The 17,662-nt window shown below is 56.2% G+C and overlaps 1 protein-coding gene and 1 long non-coding RNA gene across 8 annotated transcripts in view; one reads left to right on the forward strand and one right to left on the reverse strand.

Annotated features, from left to right (window-relative positions):
• LOC125090937 (uncharacterized) overlaps positions 1-1,638 on the forward strand; it is a 21,494-nt gene extending 19,856 nt beyond the window's left edge. The window contains exon 3 of the long non-coding RNA XR_007124524.1: positions 1,628-1,638. This is a non-coding gene — a long non-coding RNA (uncharacterized LOC125090937). The remainder of the gene's footprint in view (positions 1-1,627) is intronic.
• The window catches only part of NPRL3 (NPR3 like, GATOR1 complex subunit), a 37,740-nt gene extending 20,713 nt beyond the window's left edge, over positions 1-17,027 (reverse strand). Inside the window, exons 1-6 of one of the 7 annotated variants that reach the window (XM_047714203.1) lie at positions 16,488-16,555; positions 16,154-16,315; positions 11,673-11,742; positions 7,425-7,463; positions 3,694-3,823; positions 2,269-2,343 (exon numbers count right to left, since the gene is read on the reverse strand). In XM_047714203.1, the coding sequence (XP_047570159.1) occupies positions 2,269-2,343; positions 3,694-3,823; positions 7,425-7,463; positions 11,673-11,742; positions 16,154-16,271 (432 nt within the window). In that variant the 5' untranslated portion in view covers positions 16,272-16,315; positions 16,488-16,555. The other 6 variants (XM_047714204.1, XM_047714207.1, XM_047714206.1 and 3 more) reach the window with 6 other exon arrangements.
• Between the last annotated feature and the right edge of the window lie 635 nt (positions 17,028-17,662).

Below are 17,662 nucleotides of genomic sequence, written 5' to 3' on the forward strand. Positions count from 1 at the left end.
CTGTCACTAGTGGGTGGTTTGTTTAAAACTCTTCAAAGTAGGGCGTCTGGGTGGCTCAGTGGGTTAAGCCTCTGCCTTCGACTCAGGTCATGATCTCAGGGTCCTGGGATCAAGCCCCGCATTGGGCTCTCTGCTCAGCAGGGAGCCTGCTTCCTCCTCTCTCTCTGCCTGCCTCTCTGCCTACTTGTGATCTGTCAAATAAATAAATAAATACAAATCTTTAAAAAAAAACACAAACTCTTCAAAGTAGAAAAGTATATATATATGTTTTCATGACTATTAAAAAGGAGAAAATAACTCTCTACCTTAAAAATACCAATGCTTTACACCATTTAAAATTCCTCCCGCTCTTCAACGTCACGGCCTCTGCTGTGTGAGGTCCTGTACTGCGTTGCTTCCCGGCGCAGCGATCCACCCGTCCTCCTCCAGGCTCAGGCCGGGCCCCCACGCCTCACCCCGCCAGCCACACGCTGCACCAGTGTGATGACTCCCCTCGTCTCATCAGCCCCCACTACTGGATGCCCGAGGCTTCCGGCCTCGCCGTTATTGTAAGTCTGCTCGCAGCTCCAGAATCCGCTTCTTTTCCGGACTGCAGTGTCCAGGGGTGGCACCCAGTCTGCTCCCCGACACTGTCCCGCTGAGACCAGGGCCTGCCTGCAGGGCAGACCCATGGCTGCTTCTCACTGCCCATCCCGCAGGGACTGTCGGGGCTCACAGGCCGACAGCATTCATCGTGATTTGGGGGTTTTGTTTCTTACTTACTGGAGTTCTCTTGGTGGACGTGTGCAGTATGTAATTTTGTCAGTCATACCTGACATTATTCACACTGTGCAAAGGCCAAAATGACAAAGTAAAGGTCTCCACGTGGAACAGCAAGCCCGGGACAGCCCCTGCTAACCCACCACTCTGTCTCAACGCAGCAGCGCGGGCCAGTTTTAAAGACTGAGCCCCACTCCAAGGGGCTCTGCCCTGGTGTCACTGTGGTTTCGAGCCGCTCACAGTGAATGTGGTTTCCTCTCCAGAGAAAAGCACCTCGAGACGTGAACGATTCCCCGTTTTACAGGTGTCCCCTGAGCTACATGTCATTTCGGCCACTCTGAGGGGCGGCAGAGCGCACGCTGCTCCGTGTCACCGAGACCCAGTCACCTGGTCTGGGACGCTTCTGTGAAGCCAGCGCGCGGGCCACACGTGCCCGCCAGAAAGAACACGGACTGCTGTCGTACGAACCGGCAGTGGGGCAGCTCAGAGGGGTCCCGTCACAGGACAGCCACCAGACAGACTTCCTGGGCAACTCCCAGTCCTTTCGGAACACAGTGAGGCTTTCCCGGGGACACTTTTCATGTTCCTGTGGGTCCCTCAGATCCCGACAGCTTCTCTGAAGAGAAACTTCCTCTAACCCAACTTCAGGCAGTCTGGGAACTTAACCGAGAAACTCCGAGGTGTATGGATTAAACACAACACGGAGAACCACAAGTGCCCGTGCGGAGGAGGCAGACGGTGGGCCACCGTGGGCAGCTGTCCCGCCCATCCCCAACACGGCACGGCAATGCCACTCCGGGGTGTGTGTGCCCAAGGGAAAGAAAACCGGGCGTCTACGCAAACACCTGGACAGAAATGTCCGTCACAGCACGGGCCCTAGTGCAGTGACACACACACGTCGTTCCCAACGGCCGGCACGCAGAGACAGCGCATCTGCGACTGCATCTACAGACAGACGCGCCCACTGAGCTCCACGCACACGGAACACGCTGCCGCCACGAGAGGGGCAGGCACGTTACCATGTGCATGAGCCACGTGGAGGCAGACAGACGCCGAAGGCCACACAGTGTAGGATCCAGTCTCTACGCAAATGCAGAACGGGTAAGCCCACAGACAGAAGGCACACCGGTGGTTTCCAGGGGCTGGGAGAGGAGGGAAAATAAGGAGTACATGGTCTCCTTTTGGGGTAATGAAACTGTCCTGGAACTAACAGTGGTGAGTTACATAATGTTGTTCCTGGATACCACCAAACCGTACACTGTAAAATGGTTAAGACAGTAAATACAATGTGCATTTTACTGAGAAAACACAGGAAGGGTAAACTCCCGCAGGACCCCAGGAGGGGCCTGGCAGCTGCTGGGCCAGCCCCGCAGCCTGAGCTCTGAGCCAATGACGCCGTCACCGGAGGTGAACAGCTGCGCCCGTCCCCAGGCCCTGCTCCCCCGCCCCGGGGCCCTGCTCGCCGCCCTCGAGCTGCCAGTGCTCTCCAGCCGTCCGTGTGCTACTCACCCTCAGCGCAAACACCACATTAAAGAGAATCATCGTGGGGGCTTCCCTCTTCGGAGATGGGTCTGTTTTTGAAACCTGGAAAAGAAATACAATCTAATGAGCGAGGGCCACCACGTCCCAAGAAACTCTGTGTAGGCACAGGAAAAGGCTCCAGAGGGTAGCCCACCCAGAAAAAAACAGCCCTAGGGTCTCTGAGACGTGGCCACCGCCTCCTCATGGGCAAGCATGGGCAGCACAGACCGATGGAAACGCCGCTGAGACAACAGCGGGAGGGTCGATGCCATGGCCCCAAGGGACAAGATGACTGCAGGCAACGGAAGGGAGCTTGATGGGGAGAGGCTCGAGCACACGGGATACTCTCTGCCCAGACCCTCCCTCCCCCACTGCTGTCTCCACTGTCCTCTGTCTCCGCCAGGCTGGGCAACCACTAGGGATGATGGAGAGACGATGGAGAGACAGGGTAATGCTCAGAGCCAGCCGGGACCACGCTACCTGGCATCCAGCCACGGTCACACACGCTGCCAGCAGAGGGCACAGGAGTGTGTCCAGGGGTGGGGGGTCGGGGGTGGTGGCCACATCTCCCTGGGCCAACTAACCAGGACCGTCACCATCCCTGGTTTGGTAGGCTGTGACTCCTGGGAGGATGTCCCATCTCCCCCTGCCACCCGCAGGTCAGCAGTGGGGACTGAGGCCTGTCTACAGGGGCCTGGTAAAGAGGAAGGTGTCACCAGTGGGACCTGGTGCACCCAGCCATGGACTGCCGTCCTGGAACATCCAACCCCTTCAGAAGCTCCTTCCACAGGCAAAATCATGGAAAAGACTTGAGGACTGCAGCTTCTGGATCCTATAAATAGAGCTGAATCTTACCCCAGCTTATCAAAGCCCTGATTCTGTGTGCAAAGGACTGACTAGCAGGTTCTGGTGTCAAATTCCCTTGGGTAATAGTGCCCTCGATCTTGTTAAAACCCCTCAGTACCGTAACACTTCATTCATCCCAGAAGTCTAGCGCAACACTAAGAACTGAATTAATCATCCTATTTGCTATGATGTCATTTAACTAATAAGAAAAAAGACTTGCAGCACTTCAGAGATGGACGTCCTAGATATAAAGGGGAAGGTGACAGTCAGGAGAACCCAGGATGCAAAGAGCAAAAACCGTGGCAGGCCTATGGGGATACGCAGCTCACTGAACACACACACACACGCGCGCGCACGGGGTCAGGGACTCGGCATGATGCGATGGCTGCCTTCACCAGTGTGAGCCACAGCTCCCTGAGGGCCCTGGAGCCAGGACAGGCCGTGCCTGCCCGGGGAGAGCCCCACCTGCCCAGGGGGGCCGTACCTGCCCGGGGAGAGCCCCACCTGCCCGGGGAGGGCCCCACCTGCCCGGGGGGGGGGGCCCCCACCTGCCTGGGGGGATCGTACCTGCCCCAGAGCATGCTGCAGCAGTGTCGGGTGCCCAACAAACCGCACGTTATCAATCTTCAGTTCAAATTTCTGGCCACACATTTCAGACTTGGTTGCCAAAATTGTTGCCAGAATGACATCCGAAAACCTTAAAATAACACAAGGGCAGAGTGGAAATCAGGACACAACGTGCCACGGTACCAGGCCCCCCCTGCCCTCCGAGGGGAAGGGTCTCGGGACACGGCCACTTCGTGCGTGCAGCGCTCTACCGCCACTGCCGACCTGGAAGCTGCCATCAGTCGCCCTTCGGAAGCGGCCCCCATGACCGGGGACATAAATCCCAGGATTACGAGGTAAAAGGCATGAGAAGCATAGAACGAAGGCACATGCTGTCATTTCTTGGCATGCTCTACGGAACTCAGGAGAGAGGACGCACTGCAGTTTGCTTTTCAAGGGAGGACAGCAGCTACAGCTGGCACTGCCCCAGGGAGCCGCTCGCCGAGGGGCACAGGCGCATGGGGACGGCTGGCCTGACTGGCCCGGGTTTGCCGGGCTGCACCCTCCACCCCAGGTGTGTAAAGGACATCACTCACTGACCTTCCTCACGGCAAGGCTGCCCGGGCGTCCCCCTACACTGAGCATCTCAACCTTCCAGCTCTTACTAGGGGAGAAACCTTGAAGAAGTGCAAGATATGCAGAGCTGGTGACGGGAAACGAAGGTGGGGACGCACCGGCTGGGCGCCGTGGGAAGGAGGAACGCTGTGGTGGGACAGTCCATCTGGCTACCGCCTCGGTACCACTGTCGAGCTCACGCCTGTCGAGACACAACTGTACACCTGTCTCCCCACGGGCAACCCTGTTTCTTCCTGCCCAGGGGACCCAGATAAGCGAGCGTCACTGCAGGGAGGAGAGGCTAGGGGTGCAGCGCAGACCCTCATCTCAGAGCCCAGGCCACAGGGGCCTCCACTCTAGAAACTCCGAGGCCCCATGTCTGGTCAGGAGCCAGAAGGGAGACGACTCCTGTGCTCATTTCTCCACCTGGGAAAAGCACATCTAACATCGGGCTAGAAGGGCCCACTGTGTGGGGAAGGGCGGCTCCACAGCCACGCTCTGCCCCTGGGCAAGGAGGCCCCGATAGTCCTGAGGAGGCCAGTGGGGACAGATGGCCAGGGTGTGTCCCAGGCCTTCACGGAGGAGCCGCAGGGAATCGGGGCCCCTCCAGAGCTTCTCTTCTAAAGGAGCTCACTCTGCAGGGAAGGCGGCAACGGACCCCCACCACTCCGAAGGGAAGGTCTACCGCAGACTGCGGCTTCGTCCAACTCTGAGGCAGCAAATGACCTTGACGTTACGTGGTTTAGAAGGGGCCATGGCTCTGGGTTCCTCGCCCTCGGCAGGGCTCAGTGTCTCACTAGAGACGTAACTTGGAACCAGCCTGGAACGAGAGCCTCACTGAGGTCAACCAGCACATGGACAAAGGCAAGACAGGCAGCAATGGGCTCTCTCCAAGCCTCTCCCCTACGCAGCAGGCGAGCCCCGCACGGCCAAGGGGGGCTGGTCATGCTGGCCTCTAGCCTTCCCCCAGGGCCAAGTGGTCCTCTAGGAGCCCCTGATCAGGGTTTTGGCCAAAACGGGCTGCCCTGCCTCCTGCACAGTCAGGAATGCAGTTGGACCTTCCGAGACCAGTGTTGTCAGAGACGTTCTGAGGAACTCGAGACCCACAGCTGCAGCCCTTGGCTGCCCAGTGTGGGTCACTCCTTCCCAGGAACACCATTCTCTGGAGTGAATAAGCCAGAGATGGAAGCTTGCAGAGTCTTAGGAATCGTGATGTGCTTTCTTCAAAAACTCTGAATGGCTCACCCTGCCCGGCACCTCCTACTGGAGGGACACGGTGAGGCTGAGGGAGGGCTCCCGCTGATAAAGCCCTACTAAGCACTTCTGCCAACATTCCACCCCTATCTAAACAAACACTACCCCTGCACTCTGCCACCCAGCGATACGAGGGACACAGAGATGACGGACAGAAAAACAACTTCCTACCATCCCAGAGGTTCACATTTTCTTGTGATATCCAAAAATCTCCACTAACAACCTCTGCTCCGTCATGGAGAGCCACAGAGGGGCCCCAGCCCTGGCCTTTAGCCACGGGTCCCGGAACCTGAGTCCGGCTGTGAAATGCGCCCTGAGATTCAGAGGTAAACAGAGGTGGCCCAGTTCATAAATAAATATTATAAATATCTAGATCCAAGAGGTACCCTTCCAAGACCCAAATAAAAAGCACTCCCCACTCTAGGTCCAGAAAGGACACAACAGAGGGGGCCAACTTGAGAGCCATGTGCTGCTGAAGTTAAAAGCCACACGACCCTAACTGGTTCTCTGGGGTGGCCTGGGTGGTGTGTGGCTGCTCTGCCCATATAAGTCAGTCTGACCCACACAGAAATCCACTCACGGTCCCTAATATTACACACTTATGATTAAAAAAAAGAAAAAAACAACCGAGTGGCTTACACCTCACATACTGCATCTGCTGACCTAACGCACAGAGTCACAGAGTCCCACCATGAGACTTGGGGGAAGGGGACGTAACTGACATGAACAGCAAAGTTAAAACGAGTGAAAATACTTGTTTCTAAAAAATCCTTTTCCCATGTTGTGAAGATGAAAGCCCTGGTAAGTGTGTTGCAACACAATGAAACAGCCATTACAAAACTAATATCCCTGGAAGAACTTCAAGATCTAAAACAGAAATAAAAGCACTTGAGACGAACCAGCCCCGCCGGAAACAGGCAAGCCCTCCCATTCCTGCTGGGACACTCAGGAACGGGCTTTTCCTATCGCTTGGCCAGAAAACAAAGGAGGAAGAGGCAGCAATGGAAGGGAACTCCACTCTGCCCCCACTGTTTCTCTGGGAGGGGCTCACAGATGCTGCATGCACCTCCAGCACCCGGGGGTGCCCCATCAGGGGCACAGAGGGTCCCGCGCAATCCGCGCCCTCCCGGAGAAGTGGCACATGAGCTCCACAGGAATATTTCCGCCTCCAAAGGCGAATGCCCCACACAGCAGCCTCCAAGTCTGGGTGTCACATTAACACCTGGCTCTTGGGAGAGGCGTTCTAGAACTCAGCTGAGAAATGCAAACCAGAGGGCGCCTGGGTGGCTCAGTGGGTTGGGCATCTGCCTTTGGCTCGGGTCCTGATCTCAGGGTCCTGGGATCGAGCCCCACATCGGGCTCTCTGCTCAGCAGGGAGCCTGCTTCCTCCTCTCTCTCTGCTTGCCTCTCTGCCTGCTTGTGATCTCTCTCTGTCAAATAAATAAATAAAATCTTTAAAAAAAGAAAAGAAAAGAAATGCAAGCCAGAGGCAATGACCAAGGGTCTCTCTAGGGGGACGCTGACTCGGGAGACAGGGAGCCCTGTTCATGCCTGCCTACCACCTTCCTGAGGCCACTGGTGCCTGCCTGTAGGAGGGGAGGTCTGCGTGCACGCCTGGTCCCAGAAGTCTCCCTGGCAGCAGCCAGCCTTGCCTTGGCCTCCCAGGGAGTGGGGGATAGCTGAGTAACTCCAGGTGGAGAAAGGGCAGGGGCCGTGGGGAGCCTGGGCACTCGTGGGGACCGGGCAGTGAGGTCCGAGCCAGAGCCTGTGTGCCTCGTTAGTCATTCTTCAACACTGAGGGCAATCAGGATTTAAGCACAATTACAAGAAGAGAAGGCAGCAGGAATCAAGACAGAAAGGTTGTGGAGAAGCGTCGGTCTTACCCTGCAACCAATCGCTCATCGGTTGGAGGACATGGCTCGCTGGAATGGGAACAGGACCATCAAGACCAAACAAACACACTGATTTTAAAATTCATGAATAGTTACAAGGCTGTTTTATTAAAACAGTGTTAAAAGTCTAGCAGAAGGGCCACCACAGCATTAACTGCCAAGGGCAAGGCTAAGCGACTTACCGGACAAGAAAGAAGACAGACACTCGCCCAGTTGAAGACTTACCACGGTTGTCTCACAAGAGCTCCGAATCCCACACGGAAACAGAGCTGGGCACAATGGAGAGCCAGTTCTCAGGAGCGAGAGCAAGACGGGAAGCCCGGGGTCAGAGCCCAGCGCCAATCGTGTCAGCGGCACACCCAGGCGCAAGCATTTTAATCTTTCTGACAAAACCGTCTCAGTCGGACCCCGAGATCCCCGTACGGAAAAGCCTGTGAGAACTGGTGAATGCCACTGACTATGGCGGCCTCAACCCGCGACACGGCGCTGCCTGCCCATCCGCGCTCACTGAGCCCCTGCTCAGCACAGGACCGTCGGCCTCGAGGAGGCTGCGGCCAATCTGGACGTGGCCTGTGACACCTGTGCACCACCCGACTTCGGTCTTCTAGAGAGTACATCACTCTGCAGAGGACTGTGTTCTAGGACATGCTGCTTTCCAGTGTTCACGGGACAGAGAGTAGGCCAGGCCCCTGCGTGGAGACAGCCCCGGAGGGATGAGAGCCTACCACGACCCCATACCAGGCCCACCGGGCTGCCCCGCTGGGCCTGCGGCTCTGCACAGCTCTCACCAAGAAATATGCGCCACAGACCCATGTGAGAGACACACACAGCCAAGAGCCCCTTCTTCAACAGCTCCCAAACATCAGCTCATCCATGCACACAGTATGAAGGGGATAAGATGTTTTGTGGACCTTCCCAAGATCACCCAGAAGCACCCTAGGAGCACCAGTGCAGCTCCTACAACTTCTGTCCTCTACCACCAAACAGGTCCCAGCGAAATCCCTCACTTCCCAAAGGGAAGAGCGTGTGGGGTTTCCAAGAACCAGCGGTGCTCCTTCCCATGCCCAGCTATGGTGGGGACACGTCAAATGCCCCTGGCATGTTACATGAACTTGCGTCTGCCCTCTAAGGGAGCCAGGGCCGCCAACAAGCACTCTCACCAAGACACACATGTTCCCATGATCCCCAGACCTGGGAGGGGGAGGCAGAGGGGCCTTGCCACCCTCAGGTGTCTTAAGACAGCGAAACGGAGGCTCATGGAAGAAGGAACATGCCCAAGACCATATACTGTAGGTTCAAAATGAGAGTCCCAGCCGGAACCCGGGCCTGTACATGTCCCAGCACGCCGCGGGCAGGCAGGCCCCCGTGCAGACTTACTGGCTGGGCCAGGAAAGGGGCGGGGATCCCCAAGCCCAGGGACAACACTGTTTACCCACATTCTCTGCATCAACCTCAGCTCTAGGAAACAGGGGAACCTCCTTCCTTTCATGTCTATTTATTTAACAGAGAGAGAGGGAACACAAGCAGGGACACCAGGAGAGGGAGAAACAGACTCCCCACTGAGCAGGGAGCTCAATGTAGAGCTTGATCCCAGGACCCTGGCCCGAGCCGAAGGCAGAGGCTTCACGGACTGACCTCCAAGCACCCCAAGGGCTACCTTTCTAACACACGTGTACATGCACACTAGCAGAAGCAAAGCTGTCAAGAGAGGCCTGGTGGAGCCCTGTGCACCTGGTGGAGAGGACTAGCTGTGTGCCTGTTTGCACTCTGGCACGCCTGCCCAAGGTTCTGGGCTAGCTGAGGGCGTGAATGTGCCCAAAAGCTGGACCCACGGCTTACAGAAAGGTGGTCAGGCCTGAGGAGGGCAGTAGGGCCCCCTGATTCCAGCACCCCATAATGCTAACCGAGAACTTAAAGGTGTGGACAAAAACCTCTGAAGTCGTCTGGTTTCTATCTAAAGTAAAACGATTTCTGAGTGTTTTGAAATGAAGTCGGCTCTTCTTCAAGCTACTGGCTTCTCTGTGAGAGTGCCCAGAACACTCCACGCTGGGCGGGATGGCGCCAACGACAGCCTTTTTGACTGAGGCCAGGCCTTCTCCAGGACCTCTCCTGACGGTCTGCGCCCCTGCCAGTGGGTAGATGCGTAAGCATGACCTTCCCAGGGGCACCTGGGGGGCTCAGTCAGGGATAAGTCATGATCCCAGGGTCCTGGGACTGAGCCCCACGTTGGGCTCCCGGCTCAGCAGGGAGCCTGCTTCTCCCTCTCCCTCAGCGCCTGCTCATGCTCTATGTCCCGCTCACTCTCTCTGAAACAAATAAAATCTTTAAAAAATAAAGAAAGAAAAAAAGGAGTACGAGCCGCCTGGTGCCCAGCACTCATCCAACAGGACTGCTACAACTTTACATCTGAATTTCAAGCCCATGTTGTAACACAGGACCTTCTACAGCGGTGGAGACACTGCAGATCTGAGCCACTTGGGACAGCAGCCAGTCGTCACCCGCGCCCCAACCCCGAGCACCTGAAATGCGGCTGGTGCGAAGGAGGAACGGATTTCACCAGTTTCATTTCTGTTTCAATGGTGACTTAACAGTGGGTAGCACAGCCCCGCCCCCTCACTTCTCTCGGGCAGCGCACCTCCGTCGCCACACTCAGAAGCCGCACGGGTGGCCTGTTAACGTGGCTTCAGTCTGGCAACACAAGTGGGAACAGAAGAAAAGCCCCTTGGAGAAGACCATCGAGGAGAACCCTGAGTACCCCAGGAAGGTGTCTGAGCCACCCCACGGCTGCCCCCCGCACCGGAGGCTCGTCAGGCCGACGTGACGACATAAAGCTGGGCACTCAGAGGTATTAACCTGTATCTTTGACAACAGGAGTGGGTGGGAGTGGCACGCGCAGAGGCCATACTGTGCTCCAATTCCCAAAGGAAGGGATTCTTCAATTCAATGAAAGAGACAGTACAGAGAACCAGCTCTTTTGGCGAACAGCATTACCTGTGATACCCCGAGAGACCCAGGATGCCTTGCTCCCTTCCCAAGGTTCCTCCTCTTCTTTATGCTAAATACTGAAATAATTCCCTAAAAACCTCCTCTTAGTCTGCCACGATAAGCCTGTGAGTCACCTGCAGGAGTCAGGTGCTGACAGCCTCCTCGGAAACCCAGAGCACTTTCTGCACCTTCCGCAGCCTGAGCCTCCCATCTGCACAGCTAGAGCACGCGGGCAGGTGGACAGCCATCTGCGCCCCAGGTGGAGGACAAGGTGCAGGCGCCCCGTGGGCAGGGGCAAAACTCTTCTAAGAGCCTGTTCCAAGTGGCTGACCTCAGAGGACAAGGGGACCACAGCTTCTCCATTGAGCGGAACCAGCCACGCATGTCCAACAGCTCCCCACACGCCCTCCCCACCCCGCTGGTCTCTCCTTCAAAGCTTGCTGCCCTCAGAGACGGTCACTGGTCGCGGCCAAGGCCCCACGACCCTCACGAGAAAGGATAAAGGCACACTGTGGAACTGCATGACACCACGGCAGGTACGGAGCCTGCTCGAGAGGACTCAGGGAGACCACACGGGCTCACCCCACAGCAGATGCCCGGCGGGGGCCGCAGCTCTCCTGCCACAGGACAGTGTAGGCGGAGTCCTTCACCTCACTCAGGTCCCAGCTACGTTTACAGGCGCCCAGGACGGCCGGTTTACCATCCTCCCTCCGTCAGCTGGGCCTGTGTTACCATTCCCTGGGCTTTAAAACAAACATACGGTAGACGTAGTCACGTCTGATGTCCGCCCCCCTGACAGCTCATCCCAGAAAAAGCAGTGGGAGTACACACAGGAAGGAACCAGACCTGCCTCTCACCTGTGCCCTAAGACAGCAAGGGTCACATGAGGCCCGGCTCTCGGCCCCCATCCCCACTGAACAGGCTTGCGGCACCCGGGCACCTCCCGGTGACCTCTGGGCACTCGACTGAGGAGGAGTCGGGTGTGCTTTTCTCCCTGTTCCTCTCACAGAAGACGAATGTGCTCTCCGGCCTCGCCAACTAGCCAGATCCCCGGTTGGAACACGGGGCCACGCTGGGCCACAGGTCAGACCCTGGCAACACAATCCCCAGCTCTGCACAACCTCAAACACCCACCAAACAGGAAAAAGGGCACCAGGCTTCCGGAGGCAGAAAACTACTGGGTCAGCGGGAGGTGGGGCCCTCCCAGGCCTGGGGCAGGCCTAGCCCCATCACGAGTGCCCGCCCGGCGCTCACCTGGAATCCCCATCCTGGTCGTCTGCATGGTCTCCAGTGCTGGTGACGGCGTATCTGCTGCGAGGCTTATCTGAGCGAGGGCACAAAGGGGAGAGGGCTGAGCACACGGGCCCCACCACCGACCCGAGGATGGGGGGTGCGTTAGACGAGACGTCTTCTAAAGTGCGGCAGACGCACACTGGGGCCCTGAGGAGGAATGGAGTCTGACACAGGCGACAACTGTGCTGGGTGGAGGAAACCAGACACAAAAGGACAAACACGACACTTACAGAAAACACCTCAGTGGGCAAGCTCAGACACACAAAGCAGACTAGAGGTTACCAGAGGCTGAGAACAGGGGAAACGGGGTGATTGCTGAATGGTTACAGATTTCAGTTTGGGGTGATGAAAATTCTGGACCTACATAGGGGGCACAGCTGCAGAACACAGCCAAGTGATTATGGTGAATGTAACTCATGTTACTGAAATGTAAACGTTAAAATGGCAAATTTTATGTTATATATTTTTCTCCATAACAAATTTTTTTTAAAGATTTTATTTATTTACTTCACAGAGATCATAAGTAGGCAGAGAGGCAGGCGGGGTTGGGGGACACAGGTTCCCCGCTGAGCAGAGAGCCCGATACAGGGCTCGATCCCAGGACCCTGAGATCACGACCTGAGCCAAAGGCAGAGGCTTTGACCCACTGAGCCACCCAGGACTCCTCAAATAATCTTTTTATTTTTTTTTTTAAGATTTTATTTATTTATTTGACAGAGAGGTCACACGTAAGCAGGTAGGCAGAGAGATGGGGAAGCAGGCTTCCCACGGAGCAGAGAGCCCGAGTTGAAGGCAGAGGCTTAACCCACTGAGCCACCCAGGTGCCCCCAAATAATCTTTTTAAAGACTTTATTTATTTATTTGAAAGAGTGAGCAGCAGGGAGCCTGCTTCCTGCCCCCACCACCTGCCTCTCTTCCTCTCTCTCTGCCTGCCTCTCTGCCTACTTGTGATCTCTGTCTGTCAAATAAATAAAATCTTTAAAAAAAAAAAAAAAGAGAGAGTGAGCAAGAAAAAGCACACAAGCAGGGGGAGGGGCAGTGGGAGAGGGAGAAGCAGGATCTCCACTGAGCAGGGAGCACCACAGCCACGGGCCTCGATCCTGGGACCCCAGGATCATGACCAAAGGCAAAGGCTTAACCAACTGAGCCACCCAGGCACCCCAACAAATAAATAAATAAATATTTTTTAAAAAGTTGTACTTTCCAAAAAGTTACGATAATAGCAAATGTTTTTGCTACTATATTTAGTTTAAAAAAAAAAAAGGATAACACACGTGCACACACACGAACCCTCTCAGTGTATGATGACAGCTGGGTCGGAAAACACATGGGCAAAAGAAAGAATTTTTAAATGTCCATGTGCCAATAACCTCCACATACCTTACCAGAGTAATAGAGCTTAAAAACCTTGGGATGAATGTAAGAAGCTCATCCCAGGCAAGAGGTTTGTGAGGAAACCAGCGATGCTAGCAAGGGAAATACAAACGAAAAGAAGACATGCCATGCCCTGAGTAGCAGCGCAGACGCCGTTTCTTCCCCGCTAACCCATCCATTTAACCTGACCCCCATGACGCCATCAACAGTTTGGGAGTAGGACCCAATACATTCAGTACTAGTGACGTTCCAAGGGAACAGGAGGCACGAACAGCCTGGATAACGCTGAAGAAGAGACGTGGTAAGTGACTAGTCCCATCTGAAAGTGTAACAGTGTAAAGTCACAACAGTTCATCCATGTGGAACGCACCTCACTGGGAGAAATAAGAAAGGTCAAAAATAAAGTCAAAGAAACATGAAACTTACTATGTGATAACGGCAGCGGAACCAACCAGGGAGGGAAGAGAAAATTATGGCCGCTCCTGAACCAACCGGTCTGCAGCCGTGGCGCCCCAGAGTCCCACGTCCGCCCTCACCATCGCTGCACCTGCTCCACAGGGCTCCCGGACATGCGCAAACTCTTGGCAAAGTGTGCAGAAGACACCCACTCCTACCAGGAGCCTCCACTTACACCAAGAGAAACACTTAAAAAAAAAATAAAAGCTGGTGGCGCCTGGGTGGCTCAGCGGGTTAAGCCTCTACCTTCAGCTCAAGTCATGATCTCAGGGTCCTGGGATCGAGCCCCACATCAGGTTCTCTGATCGGGGGGAGGCTGCTTCCCCCTCTCTCTCTGCCTACTTGTGATCTCCCTCTCTCTGTCAAATAAATAAAGTATTTGAAAAAAAAATAAAATAAAAAATAAAAAAATAAAAGCTAATAAATATGAGAAAGGAAAACTCAGGAGTCTCATTTCTTTTTGTTAATAATCTTGGAGAGCAAAAGGCCTTTCTATGTTGAACAAAACTCAGAAACCACAAAAGACAGAATGAAAACTTGACTCCATAAAATCAAAACTCTATGCAGCTAGAACTACACAGAGGCAAACTAAAAACATACGGCTTTGTAACAAAGGCCCATTTTTACCCTAAATATATGAAGAGCCCTTTCAGATCTATAGGGAAAACTCAACCCAAGATGAAATTAGGGAAAGGTGAAGAGTAAGCTGTATGCTAAAAAGGAAACCCAAATGGCTCTGAAAGGAGGAAAACATGTGCACTCTCAGTCATAAGACAAACGAGCCTCAAAACCACTATCGGGACACCTGGGGGGCTCAATCCGTTAAACGTCCAACTCTTGATTTTAGCCGGGGTCATGCTCTCAGGGTCATGAGATCGAGCCCCACATTGGGCTCTGCGCTGAGCACGGAGCCTGCCTGGGATTATCTCTCTCTGCCCCCTTCCCCGTACCCCCACTCCATGCGCACTCGCTCACCCATGCTCTCTAAAACACAAAACCCTTGGGGAGCCTGCATGGCTGTCCGTCAAATGTCTGCCTTCGGCTCCAGTCATGATTCCAGCGTCCTGGGATCGAGTCTCACATCAGACTACCTGAGCAGGGAGCCTGTTTCTCCCTCTGCCTCTGCCTGTCACTCTGTCTCACATGAATAAAATAAAATACAATCTTCAAAAAAAATAAAAAAATAAAACACAAAACCCAGCAAACCACTTTCAGATACAACTTTTCACCCATCTCATTAACAAAGATAGAGAAATCTGACTTACTAAAAATAAGTATGTTCATTATCTCCTAGATCCAAGCTCCCCACTTCAGGGAGCTGATCCTACATTCTGAGAAATGATCCTGTATACAGAAAAGACACTCACACTGTCTGTATTGCCGAAGTTTGGAAGCAACTGAAATGCCCGAGGACTAAACAAATCAATCACAGCGCGTTCATCCCACGATTCTGATCATGATCCCAAATCTATACCCAAGATGTAAAGTGAATACGGAAACAACAGGGCAAAACGGAGTGTGTAGTGCACTCACTTCTGCTTAGAAAAGAAACCACCTGGGTGCACCTGGCTCAGTCAGAAGAGCATGGGACTCTGGACCTCAGGGTCCTGAGTTCAAGCCCCACATGGGGTGTAGCAATTACTAAAATAAAACCTTTTAAAAAGCACATAAGGGCGCCTGGGTGGCTCAGTGGGTTAAAGCCTCTGCCTTCAGCTCAGGTCATGATCCCAGGGTCCTGGGATAGAGCCCCACATTGGGCTTTCTGCTCAGCAGGGAGCCTGCTTCCTCCTCTCTCTCTGCTTGCTTCTCTGCCTACTTGTGATCTGTCAAATAAATTTTTTTTAAAATCTTAAAAACCATGTAATTTAAAAAAGGAAAGAAAAGGTGTGCACGGAAGGAACACGGAAGGTTCTGGGAAGCGGCACAGGGACATGGTAACAGCAGCTGCCCACAGACGGGGAGCCCAGGGGCTGGGGTTCCATGGCGGGCAAGGACACTCCTGTCATCTATACCCCTTTGCACCTTTAAGACCGTGTACCATGCTGACCAATGTAAAAGCGTTTTTGAAACAAAGTATCCGTGAGTACATTCGGGAGAGTGAAACACTGTATGTACCCTAAGCTTCCATCCCCAGGGAGAGGGTATGTTCTTGGGGGCGCTCGGGAGCGAGGGTGCTCCAGGGAAGGGGGCTCCACGGAAAGGGGCGCCTGCAGGGCGATGCACGGTGTGGGGGAACCGCCGGGACACACGGCTGTGCGGGAGCGGGAGCGGCGCGGCCCAGAGGGGCATGCGGTCACCCCCGCGGGGTGAAGGAGACCTGGTGGGAGGGGCTCGAAGAGCACCTGCCCTGAGCCTGCAGTTGGGTCCGTCTTTCAAGCTCAGTACGTTCACGCGGGGCCAGAGCGCGTTCTTGCGAGGCTGGAGGAGGCAGGGCGGGCGCCGACGGAGGGGCGCCGCGGAATTCCGAGCGGATTTTCTCTGACTCCGGGTACTCCCCGACCGCTCGACCGCTCGCTCGGGACGCGGCAGGCGGCGCCTCCATCCTCGGGGACACGCAAGTCACGGACGTGCGTCCGGGCGCGGGCGGGCAGGCCCCCCCGGCGCTCACTTACTTGTCTGGGACGCCGGGTGCTCCTGGCTTCTCTGGAAGGGGTACCTGAACAGCAGCTTATTGCCTCTGCTGCCCGAGCTCACCAGAATCACGCTGATGGGGCTGGTGTTGTCGCCCATGGTGCTGGGGACCCGGGGCGGGGGGCGCTGGGGGCGGGGCGGGGCAGGCGGCGGCGGGGGACGCGGAGGACGGGACAGTGACAGTGGGGGACGGTGAAGGAACGGGATGGCGGGGAACCGGGATGGGGGAGGGTCAGTGACGGTGGGGGACCGGGACGCTGGGGGACGGGGGAGGTACTGGGACCCTGGGGGACCCGGGGGGGGGGCGCTGGGGGCGGGGCGGGGGCGGCGGGGGGCGGGGGGGAGGGACAGTGACGGTGGAGGACGGGGGGGCGACGGTGAGGGGACGGGACGGCGGGGAACCGGGGTGGGGGAGGGTCAGTGACGGGGGGGGAGACGGGGGGGGAACGGTGACGGGGGGGGGATTGAACGGGACGGTGGGGGACCGGGGCGCTGGGGGACCGGGGGGGGGGGACGGGGACGATGGGGGACGGGGGGGAGACGGGGGGGGGCTGACGCTGGAGGCGGGGACGCTGGGGACCGGGAGGGGGACTGGGGGAGGGGGACGCGCCCGGGCCGGCAGGGGCACAACCTGAGGAGGATGGGCCGGAGGGCGGGAGGCCCGGGGGACGACGCGCCCAGGGCGGGGCTGAACGGGCCTGACGAGGACGCGCCTGAGGCCGTAGAACCCTGCGGCGCCGGGAGCCGGGCTGACGCGACCCCCGGAACTTGCAAACCCACGAACCACCACCCACGTCCCGCCAACTTCGCAGGACGTCCGCGGCAGGGCCAAGCACCAGCGCAGAACGCGCCTGCGCGCGGGAGGGGCCGTGGGCGCAGGCGCAGGCGCAGGCGGTCTGTGCGCGCGCGGGGGAGAGGGGCGGGCTCCCGGAAAGCCGAGCGCATGCGCGGGGCTGCAAGCGTCGGAGGGGCATGCGCGGGGCTGCAAGTAGGGGGGACCCACGCACCTGCAGGGCTGGGCCGGTCCTCTTCGCGTAGAGCAGAAAGCACAGACTTCACCGTAGTAAGAAAGTAAAAGACGGGGTGCCTGGGTGGCTCCGTGGGTTGAAGCCTCCGCCTTCGGCTCAGGTCATGATCTCAGGGTCCTGGGATCGAACCCCACATCGGGCCCTCTGCTCAGCGGGGAGCCTGCTTCCTCCCCTCTTTCGGCCTGCCTCTCTGCCTACTTGTGATCTCTGTCAAATAAATAAATAAAATCTTTAAAAAAAAAAAAAAGGTAAAACAAAAACTCTTAAGTGGAGCATAGACCTAAATGTCAGGGCCAACACTACAGAATTCCTACAAGAACACACGGGTGTACACCCTCCTGTGCTTGGACTAGGCGAGGGTTTCTCAGATCAGAAGGAAGTCAGGGGCCACCCCAGATCAGAGCCTGGGGGCTGGAGGGCACCACCCAGGAAGGCGGAAAGCGCATGCGCCCACGGACCATG

This window comes from Lutra lutra, chromosome 18 (assembly GCF_902655055.1).
Source record: "Lutra lutra chromosome 18, mLutLut1.2, whole genome shotgun sequence".
Classification (NCBI taxonomy): domain Eukaryota; kingdom Metazoa; phylum Chordata; class Mammalia; order Carnivora; family Mustelidae; genus Lutra; species Lutra lutra.